At 34.3% G+C, this 14,068-nt stretch overlaps 1 protein-coding gene across 15 annotated transcripts in view; it reads left to right on the forward strand.

The window, feature by feature from the left end:
• Positions 1–14,068, forward strand: part of RBMS3 (RNA binding motif single stranded interacting protein 3) — a 1,471,465-nt gene that overhangs the window by 1,339,498 nt on the left and 117,899 nt on the right. For 11 of the 15 annotated variants that reach the window (XM_054681570.2, XM_054681561.2, XM_054681562.2 and 8 more), the window contains 2 exons: positions 2,081–2,177; positions 4,406–4,456. In XM_054681570.2, the coding sequence (XP_054537545.1) occupies positions 2,081–2,177; positions 4,406–4,456 (148 nt within the window). The remainder of the gene's footprint in view (positions 1–2,080; positions 2,178–4,405; positions 4,457–14,068) is intronic. The other 4 variants (XM_054681567.2, XM_054681566.2, XM_054681568.2 and 1 more) reach the window with 1 other exon arrangement.

Below are 14,068 nucleotides of genomic sequence, written 5' to 3' on the forward strand. Positions count from 1 at the left end.
CACTCTCTTTAGTGTACAGTTCTATGATTCTGACAAACACATACAATCATGTAACCACCACCACAATCAAGATGTAGAACAGGTATCTTCCCTCCTCAAATTCCCTCATGCTCATTTGGAATCAACCCCTTCCTCCACCCCGCTATAGTTTTGCCTTTTCCCTAGTGTGATATAAATGAAATTATATAGTACATACCCTTTTGAGTCTGACGTCTTCCATTTAGCAAAATTTACTTGAGATTCATCATGTTGAATGTTTCAGTAGTTATTTTCTTTTTATTGCTAAGTTGTGTTCCATTGTATTGATGTGCCACAGTTTATTAATTCAGAGGAAGGACATTTGGGTTGTTTCCAGTTTGGGGCAAGCATGAATAAAGTCTGTATAAATATTTCGATTAAAGTTTTTCCATAAACAAAAGTTTTTATTTAATTTTGGTTAGTATGGAGAAGTGGCATTGCTGGGCCATAGGGAAAGTGTATGTTTAACTTTAAAAGAAACTGCAAAGCTGTTTTCCAAAATGGGTGTAATGTTTTGCTTTCCCACTAACATTGAATGAAAATTCCACTTTCTGTGCATCCTTGTCAGCTGTTAGTATTGTCTTTAAAAAAAAAAAAAACAACTTTGTATTATCTCTTTTTGTCATTATATCAGGTGTATAGTCAGTGGCTTCTTTTAAACATCACAACTATAAATTTAAGGGTCTGGTGAGTATGGATAGTAAGAATGTAATGTATGATGGGACAATTTTTTTCATCCACGCTATTTTTTTTTACCCAAAAGAGTATGATCTTATCAAATCATTGTTAAGAGTTAAAGTACATTTAATACTATAATTTAAGTACATTTAAGACTATATTTTTGCTTGAAGACTTTTACAGAAAATAAGCCTAAAGAATTTATTCCTCGAATCCTGACAACCTTGAATTCTAGTCCTCCCATATTTAATGGGAGTCTCATGGGATGCTTTCTTAGAAAGACAACTCATGCAAATCTCTATTTAAAATATCACTGACCCCTGAGGTTGGATGAAGTCTTTGTCCCGTAAATTCCAAGCTCAGTCATACTATTAAAAAAAAAAAAAACCATAGTAATTGAGTTTTGCTAGAAGTCCAATAAAGCAAAAGAATTATACCATTATTTCTCACATGCATTTTTCCAACCTATCCTCACATCGCTGACATACTCCATCTCAGGCAACCTGGTTTTGTCTGTTCTGTGGCTGGCCACTCTAACCTTTCGCTTACCAGTAAGACATAGGGGAAACACAATTTGAATTCTGCTGAAGGATTTGAGCATTCAGTAACTCATGGACTCTACAGTATAGTCTGAGCAGAAATGGACATTTCACTGATTTTCACATCCAGAAGCTACCCTTTATAGATCTCCAGGAGAATCATCCCTCCTCTGATTTGTGAATTCCTGATCTTGTAGCATTCTACAGTTGTTCAACGAGGGGCTCTGGAGGACTAGAAAATTCAGTGCTTTTTATAGAGTCTATAGGAGCCTATCACATAGGTTCAGTGTCTCTGCCAGTGCCTTGACTTAATCCAGAAAACATTCCTATTCCAACCTCGATACAAATTGTCCTGTTGCTTCTCTTTTCATGGAGAAAGTATTTTCTGCATGAGGGCATGGACCTATGCCTAACACAAAATATCCATAACTTTCTAGGAATTGGTCTTTATTTCCTGACAGAAGACATAGATGCAGTTCCTGTATTTGTAACATCAGTCACTTTTGTAAAGCTTGGTGCTTTCATTTTGTCTTTCTTTCAAAGCCTTTTAAACAACACTCATGGCTTTTCTCCTCCTGCTAGTGGGAGGCAGCATTAAACTTATCTGGCATAAGAAAGATTTTGTGCAGCTAATTTTATCAGATGACTCAAAGTCATTTCATTCGGAGCTACTTATTTCTCTTAGTGGAATCAAATAATGTAAATCTCCTAGACGTTCTTGTTAATGGTTGGTGGAAAAACGTGCGGGTGGAAATATGTCTTTCCCATAGGTACTTGATAGCATTTGATTAGAGGCCAGGCATGTAGCAGCTTCGTGAATCTTCCTTTTTGTTTTCTGTTTGCAGATTTTATTCTTCACCGTACAGTATTGCAACCAACCGCATGATTCCACAGACATCTATCACGCCATTCATTGCTGCTTCCCCTGTCTCCACATACCAGGTATGTCCGATTTACCTGCACCTTAGGAGATATCTTTCTTGCAGTAATACACTATTTAGAGGCAAAAAGGACACAGTAGAATGAAAAGAAAAAAATTCTCATACACTTTAATCACATCTTAATGTAATAATACTCAAGTTATGAGTTAGCCTATACTTTCAAGAGCCTGTTTGCATCAATTCACTGGATAATAAAATCCACTACGCTTTTCATTCTTCCTGCTGAGTTTTCATGATTATGCTACTGTCCAACCAACCTTAGTACAGCTCTCTCACCACTGGGAAATTATTTTGTTTGTTGTCTGTTATTTTGTTTGTTCATGTTCCCTATTGTGTCTTTTCTAAAAGCACATTTCTAGCAATTCCTTCACTCACTCCAGGATATTTTATCACTGTCATCTCATTTTGTCATGGTTGTCCTGGTAAAGCTACACAGATAGATGTTAAATCATACTTCCCAAGAAACAGAAGAAATTATCAAAGTGGTAAAAAGTTGTTCCTATTCCCTGCTCTTATTTCATTCTCAGTTCCAGAGAGACCAAAAGAGACCTCAGGGGTTCCACATGTTGAAATGCTGGAAAGTCTGAGACTCAATGTGTGTCCTCAACTAGATATTATAGCCAGTTAATTCCAAGTACATAGGTGGATTAAAATAGTCACACTTCTCCCTCAAACAATACTCCTTATTTTATTCCTCTGAGTTATTACATATGTGATATTAATCTCCTCTCTACCTAATGTTGTTCTTCAAACAGTTCTTCCAATTCTAATTAGAAAACGCCTATATATATGCTGCATGTAGAAAGTGTCTAGTGTCATTTCTTAAAAGTTTGGAGGGAGAAAGAGAAAGAGAGAATGCAAGCGTGTGTATGCATGTGCTTCTTGAATTTTGCAGCTGGTGGGGGTGGATGTTATATAATGAGTAAAACTGTAATGATACTGATGCTATTAATTCAGTGAAGTTTTGCCTTGTTCAGTCACTATATACTTCATTTCAGGATATCCCAGCTGTCAGAGAATCAAACTTAAGACTATATGCACTTTTCCTTAACTGATTCCCCCAAAAGCAGATCATTTTCTTTCTTTTTCTGCACTCAGATTCTTGAAACATATCCGTGGGCAAATGGAATAGATTTTCATTTGAATTACATTAGAGGGTCTCTGAATGGCTGATTTCTTAATTGCCTTTCCTTGGGACCCATGAGGCTATGTGCAGGTTCTGTTCAGTTTTTGTTCTTCCTGCAGGCCTGCCTGGTTGTAATGTGCGTGTGTGTGTGTGTGTGTGTGTAGGTTTCCTTTTTTTTTCTAGTCTTGGCCTCTGTTCCAGCCAAGACCACCCATTAAGCCACAGTGTAGAGCACTTTGGTGACATGAATAAAATATTCACTGAAGAGTGATTTTACTTGGGAGGGCTCATAAGTGGAATTTAACTCTGGCTCCCTTTTCTCAAAAGAAGAGATTACAGCAATGATCTATGTTGTTGATTCTCACCTTTCACCAGGTTTTTTCAATCCAAAGTGTTTTGGCAATTCTGTGTGTGTGAGTATATATAAAAAAATCTTCTGAGTTCTCCACGTGACATTCAGCTTATACGGGCTGACTTTTTCATTTGTCTGACACATGGTACATTTAAGAATAGTTGGCTGGCTGACATACTCATTTTTATGTGTTATACCAATTACCATGAGCGAAAATAATTACAAACTTGCTTAACTTGGGTTAAACCTAAATAACTGCCCCAAATTTTTGGTTTATCTCTTTAGCTCTTACCACAACTTTTACCACTTGGACATATTTCTAAAATGGGATCACTTGAGCATTTGAAGTTACAACTGATGACAGAAAAAGAGAAAGTCTTAGCAGTCAACTCTTGCTTCCTTCATTACTTGCCAGGACATCCCTGAAAGCTGATCTTCAAATGGTCTCTGAGGCCTCCTAAAACTTTAGCGTTCAACATCAACCTCAAAATATGCTCCAAGACCCAGCCTGGGCCATGTGGGCACTGAAGTCAGCTCCACTGATAGGGGAAGTTGCTTTACCTTTTACCTTGTTTCAGGGACCAATTTAATCAAGTCCAAGAATTCCCTTTTTACCCTTGGTTTTGAGCACGAATTAACTGTAAAGTCAGGTGGACTCCACTTTCTTATGACCTAGTGTGACTCCACTGAACACAAGAACCAAGTTCTCTCTATGATTGCTTTGTGCTAATAAATGCTGTTTGATGCATAGGTCCAGAGTACTTCATGGATGCCTCATCCGCCATACGTTATGCAACCAACAGTAAGTGTTCTCAGTCACCTGAGGCTAATATTTCTATTATCCAAGTACAAGCTTTTGGAATGCATAGAAGCTTTGGGGTAAAGCTTTTGTTATATTATGTAACTCATTCAGGCAGCCATATTCTCCAGATAAAAAGCTGTTCCTGAAATTCTACAAAAGCATGTACAATAGATAGCTAGAGATCAACATAGACATAGAATCAGATAAAGAGAGAGGGTGAAAAATCAAGAGAATGAGAGAGAGAGAGAGTGCCTGGAAACTTTATTAGAAGAAATAGCAATCAACCATTCAAGCTGAGTCTACCATTTCTTATGCATGAGGAATTTCTGCTTTATGCAGGAACTCAGAACTCCGGACAATTAAATTTATTCTACAAGGAAACTCTTTGTTTCCCTTCTCTTTCTGATATGCTTTTCTTTCTTTGGCCACAGTCTGATATGCCTTAGGGACAATTTGGAGTATCATAGACAAGTTTTGACTTGAAGCAATATATTTCAAATATGAAGGTAGTTGTCTGCTAATAGATGAATTTATATAGATAGATGGCAAGGTGTGTAAATATTTTCATGTTAATTAACTATAGCAGTTTTCTTTTTCTATAGTGGAAATTTTCTCTCTGCAAAATATTCAAATTCTCTTGCTACTTGCTAGATTTCCCATTTTATGGCACAATATTACATCAATTCCAAGTGAAAAGTATGACGTATTACATTAGAATCTAGACTGAAGGCTAATGATTGCATTTATCTTTGCCTAGGTCTTCCAGGGTTTCTAGCTCTATAGAAGTGCGAGATAGAGATTTCAATAGCAACACACTCATGAGAGTGTGAGGCAGGGGAAAGAGCCCTAGACTGGAAGTTGTGTGACAAGGTCTCTGGTGACTCTTCTGGGTATGCTCTCTGTGCATTTGTTTCCTTTTCTGACACTATATACTTAATAGTGCTTTTGTGAGGATCAAATGAGAGATCATATGTAAAAGACAATGTAAAAAAGTATACGTGCTATGCATTATTATTATCATTGTCCTCATTATTATTGAATGTGTTCATTATACAAGGAAGAAGCAGTGCTAAATTTTAACCCCTTTAGAAGATAAATGTAAGTAAGTTAGTATACATTAAAGACCAGCGAGCTAAATATGCAGACATCCATTTCCTGAACTCAGAAAATTAGAGAATCTGGCTTTCATATCTGAGCAGGGTCCATTTTATTTCTTTAAATAAGGAACTTTTCATGTTGCTCCAAACATTTTGATAGTTTTTTTATTTAAAGAATAAAATATATGTAGTTTACCACAGCAGAACTTTGTACCATATTTTGCAAATCCCTTTATTTACTATTATTTACACACCTTGAGGGCTTTCTGAGTTCATCTAGTCTATGTTTTATAAATCATACCACTATGCAACAAATCCAGACTACACTTTTCTGTCCAAGTCATAAGGTAAAATTCAGTTTGTGCTGCCAAAGCAATACATAGCATAGCAAAGACTGAGCCAACGGAGGAAAAGGAAAGAAGTCCTGCCAAGTTCTCAAAAGGAGACTTTCTGGAAGGAAACAACCACCTTCTAAAAAATGTGTTCATCCGTAAAGCACTAATACTAACTTAGTCCTCATATTGAGTTTTAACACCATCTCTTTGTGGCCAAAAGGAGTGCACATCTGGCAAAATCTGAATATTTTACCAGATGTCAAACTATGTAAGATTCTTCAGTACTTCCAGATCTATTAGGGGCAGGGAAGATGGTTGTATGGGACTTTATTTCAGCTGTCACTCAGGACTTTTACAAAGTTTTTCACACACCTCCTTTTCCATTCCAGTACAGCTTCAGCCTCGTGTTTGCATGTATTATTTATGCGTGTGTATTATTAGTGTGTGTGTACATGTGTGTGTGTACTTTAATTTGTCCTTTTAGATTTTCCTTGCTGTGGCTACTACTCAGAGCTGATATCATATCACTTCCCATGACTAGATTATGCATCGTGCTTGAGCTTAGGCCACTAGGTTTAAATGTAATGTTTATGGCTGGGGTGGATTCCTGGAAAAATAGAAGCGGCTGGGCCACCCACCACTTTGCTATCTTTTAGATGGAGAAAAGGGCAAAACAGTATCATGGAAACACAGAGTTTGTACCATCAATCATTTCCCTGTAATAATCTTGTTGGCTGTCCATATTACATAAGTAACTTTACCCAACTGGCTTTAATTTTGTCATCAAAGTGAGGGTAAATCACCCTATGATACTAAAATATAAAAATATTCAAGCCATCTTAGACAACAAATCAAAAAACCTGAATCTGAGAAGAATTAATGAGGAACTTGATGATTAACAGCATGGATTCTTGGTTGAGCTCATTAGGATAGGAAACCCATTTTAGCAAGGGGGTATTCAGCTATTTACGTAAACTTTCTGAGCCACAGTTTCTCATCTGTAACATGGACATAATAATACACAAATAATTATGTTTTGTTCATTAAATGAAATAAGGCATTAAAGCTCTTAAAATAATTTCTGGAAAAGAGCACTCAATAAATTATTATTATTTAATTATATTAGTAGACTTCTCATTATGCTTTAAATTATCCCAGTTTTATCAAATGAGTGTTGTTATAAGCAGAAAGTTGAAAATAAGCAACTTTGTTGAGAATCATCTATTTCTACCGCATTCATAGTGCTAATTACCTTACTTTGCTAATGAGTTTGGTGGAGACACTCTGTGGCTATAAACAAGACAAATTGCTTACATTGGTACTTATTTCACTTACTTTCTAAACGTTCAACACCTAAAACTTAAAAAAAAAAAATGCCCATTGAGAATCTCCTTTTTTCAGTAACTGGAGACTACTTTACAAATAAATTCAAGGTGTCAAAATCTATGTCCCAAATATATTGCCCATAATTCCAATTTGCTTGCAACTTTTCTTCTCTATCACATTTTCTCTTTCCTCACTTTATGATAATTTCATGCATGAGGTTTCATTGTACAGGAATATACCTCTCCTATCACCAAGCGTGTACACTGACTCCTGAGTTGGAGCCAGATGTATTGCCTAGGCTAGAAGCCCTTCGGGTTCTCTCTCAGGCTTGACTTAAAGGGCTCTAATGTCTCAATCTGGTTTGTATGTGAAAACAGTGCTTCCATAAAGTTCTAAAGTAGAGCACAATGTCCTTGATCTCTTCGCTAGGGAGGATGAATGGGTAAACTGGAGGGGCAACAATTGGTAAGAGAGAAATGAAATGGCACAGAGAACTAAAGGGAACAGTAAAGGCGTGAAAGAAGAATAGAAAACATAAGCATATAATTTCTAAAGTTTGCCATTTAAGTTTGTTTCTTTGTACATTTAATTTTCTAAGTAATGTGCTTGTAGATTTAGAAAAAAAATACTCTGGGAAGAAAGGATAGATGTCTCTTTGCATGGATTATAATTCTGATGTTTTGGAAAGAAAAGAGATTTCTGTTACTGGACCCTGGGAACTTATTGGATCTCCTGGAAAGCTGTCAAACCCCACGTAGAGAAGCAAGAGCATTTCTGTTTGTCTTTTGTTATTGTTCACCTGAATAGACTCTGAGAAGACAGCACTGTTAGACTAAATTAGGAATTCCCTTTTTGCTGAGAAGAAGTAAAAATGCTGACCTTGTCAATGTAGTTGGTTATCTGCTTCTGCTTCTCAGCACAGACGTCTGTACTGCATGCTGAAATCTCACCATTGCACTGACAGAATTTTAATAGTTGATGGATTGCACCAAATACCTACTCTACAGAGCAGTATGTTACATTGCAATGTCATATGAATACACAGTTGAAATTGCTGTGTTCCAATACATTGAATATTTTGTTACATCTGTTATTACTGACAAGGAGAAAAGATGATAATTTTCAAGAGGAAGCAGAGTTCCACTTTCTTAAACTTTATTTAAGCTCATTTGAAGCATAAATCTTCTGTTCTTGATATGGGTAGTGTTATATCATCTCAAGGAGAAAGGTCAGCTTTCATTTTGACTTAATTACAAATTGGTTATCTAATTACAGTATTCTAAGAAATGCAAGATGCCCTTATTGAATCAATACACGATTTGTTGCCATGGCAACAAATGGCAAAAAAGTTGCAAGCAAATAAAAAATTATAATCGTTATGATTAATGAACCCTGAGTTTTTAGCTAAAGAGAAAATATAAACTTCTTCTTTACAACCAGGCTGTTTAAGAAGCCCCAGAATACTTAATTTGGTCATTCTTTGCCCTTAAACACGTAAGGCCTAAGGCCTAGTTTTAGAGTTGTGTCCTTCAACTCTGTAGGTGTGTGTTTTGAGAAGGCATTATCACCAAATTTGCCCTAATTACTGTAGAAAATAGTCCTGGCTTTGCTACCGTTAAATATAACTTCAAAATTTTACGATAATTTTTCAAATGTAATCTCAGCAACTTTCGTAAAATAACTTTAAACAATGAAATGCAAGGCTTATAATTCAAAAGAAGTGTATAGAGTATAAAAGATTTTCCACCTAGGATCCCTTCATTCATCATTTCTATTCTCCGGAAATACACATTGTAAACAAAATCAGATATTTCTATCCAGTCAATTTTATATGCATATGAAATTATATATTTGCATGTGTGTAAATGTGTATTTTTAATATAGAAACAATATTACTCTACAAATGTTGTATTACGATTTGCTTTATTTTTCCTCAATAATAAAATGTTCTGGATGTCAATAAATATGAGCCATATATAGATCTATATCAATTTTGATAACAGCTGCATTGTCACTATTGTATAAATGCACCAAAAGGTGTACTTTCTTGAAAACTCAAGACAGTAATATTACACCCTAGTGAGAAAACGTCTGTCAGATAAGTTGCTGACACAAAAGATATTTACATTTTAAAATTTGATATACATTATTTTCAAATTGCCTTTTAGATAGCAGTTTTTCTTTCTCCATAACCTCAATTAAAAGCAGGTAATCTCAAGTTTTAAATATTTTGTTAATGTGGTAAATGTCTCGCTCATATTTTATTTTCATTTCTGAATCCTATGAGTTGAGTTGATTTTCACGTGTTTATTGACTAATTTTGTTTTCTTTATCTCTGAACTTCAAGTTGGTTTGCTTTGCTTAGTTTTCTTTTGAGGTACTGATCTTTTCTTATTTATAAAAGATCTTATTACAGTTAGTAAGTTTATAGTGTCATAGATAATTTAAATATTATCTCAGTTTACTTTAAATTTTAATTGTATATTTGTCACGCAGATTTTTGGTACTTATGTATTCAAATGTATCAGTCTTTCTTTTAGAACAAGGGTCAGCAAACTTTTTCCGTAAAAAGCCAAACAGTAAATATTTTCTGTTTTGTGAACTATATGGTCTGTGTCACACCTACTCAATTCTATGGTTTATTGTGAAAGCATCCATAGACAATACATAATGAATGGGTGTGCCTTGAGTTCCAATAAAACTATATTTACAGAAATAGGTATGGCCACATTTGACTCACAGCCTATATTTTGACAACCCCAGCTTTAGAGCATCTGTATTCCATGCAAAATACCTTAATCACTATAGATTTAAAATGCCATATGTTTTCTTACTATGCTTATAGTAAATTTTGTTTAAAAATGTTGTTACCTTTGAAGTTTATTTTATAGCATGAGATGAGATTAAGATTCAAAGTTTCATTTTTTTCATTTTTTTTCCCCCAAACGTGGAACCAATTGCCATAACAAATTTTACCAAAGAAGCCCTCTATATTTCGTCCTCTGGCATAAATTTTATGCCAATATGTATAACATAATAAAATCTTTTTATCTTTGTATCTGTTTCCCAAATGCTATTCTGTCCTGCTTCTCTATTTCCTTTGAGCATTGCTCTATTTTGACTGCTATAACTGACAATACCTTAATCAGGGGTGTCCAATATTTTGGCTTCCCTGGGCCACATTGGAAGAAAAATTGTCTTAGGCCACACATAAAATACACTAAAACTAATGATAGCTGATGAGCTAAAATAAATAAATAAATCTTATAATATCTTAAGAAAGATCGTGAATTTGTGTGGGGTCACATTCAAAGCCATTGTGGGCTGCATGCAGCCAGTGGGCCACATGTTGGGGAAACTTGCCTTATAAACTGATAGGAAATGTCCACAATATTTTTTTTATTGTTTCTCAAAAATTTTTCTAGCTATTTTAGATTTTCAGATGAACTTTAATGCGTTTTATGAAGTTAAAAATGTACTAAAATTTCAAATTATATATTGACTTTTGGGAAATTTAAGAATATGACATATTTACAACATTGAATTTTTCTATACAAGAAAAATAACTTTTCGTCTACCCAAGAATTCTTTTATGTATTTTGGATCACTTAATAGAGTATCAGGTTTCCACCATATGTATTCTATACATTGCTTAATGTTTTCCTGGCATCTTAGTATTTTTGTTATTATATGTTTTAGTTTTTTGCTGTGGCTATAACAAAGTAGCACAGACTGTGTAATTTATAAAGAAAATAAGTCTATATAGCTCACAATTCTGGAGGATGGAAAGTCCAAGAGCTTGATACAGGCAGCTGGTGAGGGCCATCTTGTTATGTCATAACATGGCAGAAGACATCACCTGGCAAGAAGGCAAAAACAAGAGAGCCAGACAGAGCTTCCTTTTCTAACAAAGCTATTCCCACAAATCTAATTCCATGGCAACATTAATCCATTCATGAGGACACAGCTGACATTAATCCATTCACGAGGACACAACACTTATTTCTAATGTGTAAGTTTTGTAACACATGAAATAAATATTCTTCGACATTGCAATTATAAAAATTTTATTATATTTTCTCATTGATCACTTTGGTGTATAAAAATGTATATACTAATTTTATTCATTTAATTTTAAAAATCTATTAATTGTTCAAAAGTATTGCTGAAATTTAGAATATATATATAAGTTAAAATATGCATATAAAATACCCATTTCCTCTTACCCAAAGATTAGTACAGTTAATATCTAATGTTACATGTTTCCAGATGTTTTTCTGTATTTATATCAATATCTACCAACTTATCTACATCTACAAACATGCATGCATACAATATACCCATTATATATATCACATGTATGTGTATATACCATTTACCAAAATGATATCAGTCAAATGACATCACACAATTTGTGCTATTTTCAGTGAATATTTTCCATTTTTCCCAGTTGAGAAATTTTTTATCATCTCTCATCAAATTTTCCCAATTGAGCAAAAATGTTATTTACACTGGTTTACCCAATCCAGGAAGCAATCAGTGACCACATATTATATTTGGTTATTGGGTCATTTGAGGCTCTTTTAATCTGGCAGTCTTTTTTCCCTTCCTGTTCATGGTTAGCTGTCCTGCCATGTATCCCACTCTTGCAAAATGTTTGGTTGATTCTTCATGATGCTGTTTAGCCTTTTCTTCTATCTCATATATGAAACAATTTTTGTAACCAGCTATCTTTCTGAATTCCCTCATTGTTTTCAATCGAATTTTTAATTCATTCTCAGCTTTTCCAGGTCATCAAAAATAATATAATTTTCCACCTGATTTTAAATCTTTATATTTCATAATTCATTTTCTGGCCAAATGGCTTTGGAATGTATCCTTTGACTTATTTCTTATCATAATGGAAATGCCACTATGAATTATTTTTTAATTTAGGTATAGATGTTGAACTTAATCAAAGTTTTTTTGAAACTACTGATATTATTTTCCTTTTGCCAATTTTATTGTATTAATATATTTGTAATTAATTGTATCATAATTTTTAATATTTTCCTAAGGTAGAATCATTCTGCCATCAACTCCATTTGGTTATGATATATCCCTGTTAAAAATACACTTCCGGATTATACTTGTGAATAGTTTATTATCTTGGCATCAGTTTTTATTAATAAAATTAGTAAGCTATTTTTGTCGGGTTTGAATATTCAATTAACAAAGGCTTTATAAAGTTAATTTGGAATAATTCCTTTTTCTCTAATTGCAGAAACAATTTTAAATAGCATTAAAAAAATCTCTTTTTGGAGATTATAAAATCTTCATACCCAAGACTATCTTAGTTTTGGGGAAGAGATGCATTTATTTTACCAAATCCAGTTTAAAAAATAATCTATTACTCCAGTCAGACATGTTCTCAGGAGGCTAAAACTTTATAATCTATTTAAGAATTTGTTAAGGTTGGCCCGGTGCGGTGACTCAAGCCTGTAACCCCAGCACTTGGAGAGGCCAAGGCAGGCAGATAGCTTGAACTCGGGAGTTTGAGACCAGCCTGGGGCAACATGGCAAAACCTTGTCCCTACAAAAAATACAAAGAATTAGCCAGGCATGGTGGTGCATGCCTATAGTCCCAGCTACTTGGGAAGCTGAGGTGGGAGGATTGTTTGAGGATAGAAGCTCAAGGCTACAGTAAGCCAAGATCACACCACTGTACTCCAGCCTGAGCAACAAAACAAGACCCTGTCTCAAAAAAAAAAAAAACAAAAAACAGAATTTGTTAATACCATGTATGATCATGATCATGAAGAACTCTGATTGTTGCATAGTTGATAGTCATGTTGCTGAATGATCAAATCAATTGGATTGTGAAATGCCACGGTCTTAACAAAATTAGCATTATCTTTTGCTCCATGACTAGTTGTTGATAATTAGATCATAGGCCACATAGTTCTTAAGTTAAATGTAGTACAAAGTAAAAATAATCAGTTGCCAACTGCCTAATAAGGAATTTTTAGGTATGAGCAAGTTGTAAATCAATAATTTGTAATTTTTAAGAATGTATAGTTTTTAATGCCCTTGATTGTCATAAAACTTGAGGAATATTTTCCTCACATGCTCGCTTGATTCAGTCTTTCTTTCCCTTAGCCCTTAGCTATACCAATCATTGACTCCTCATCTTATAATATTGAGAAACTTGGGTTCAATGAAAAAAATCAACAAATAATAAAAACAAATATTCTTGAGCATCAAATATGTGTATGATATTTTTCTAGATATTATTGGAAATGGAGGAGAGAAAATAAGAAATAATTTGTCCTCAAGACTTGAAATATAATTGTAGAAAAACATTATATGCTCAGGATAATTTAATTGAAAAGATACAGTTGAAAATTTGTCAAAATTTTAGTAATTATATAACCTAAAAAATGAAGAAGCCTCTGTGAACAGTTAAGGACAGAGAAGAACAATGACATAAAGATGACCTTAAAGGATGGGTGATGTTTGTGGGGCTAAAATGAAAAAACGAGAACATTTTAAGTGAAAATAATACACAAAAAGTATGGGAGGAGAGTCTCAAGTTATTTCAAAGGGGACTACGGGGGGAGCAAATAGCCTGGCTTGAGTGAAATGTTTATATTAGAGAACGAGGGAAATATTTGGTTGGAAAGTTAAATTGCTACGTATTGAAGTACAACTTTCATGCAGTCAAATCTGGCAGACTTTCCTACACATTTTTTATTAGCTTGACAATCCCAGTACTATTGTTTAGAATTTAAGTTTACTTTGAAAAATGTAAAACAGAAAGAGTAAGTTATGTCACTGGTGTGTGCGTAAAAGTAATAATATGCAGTGGAGTAATG

The sequence above is a fragment of the Pan troglodytes genome, chromosome 2, assembly GCF_028858775.2.
Source record: "Pan troglodytes isolate AG18354 chromosome 2, NHGRI_mPanTro3-v2.0_pri, whole genome shotgun sequence".
NCBI lineage: Eukaryota > Metazoa > Chordata > Mammalia > Primates > Hominidae > Pan > Pan troglodytes.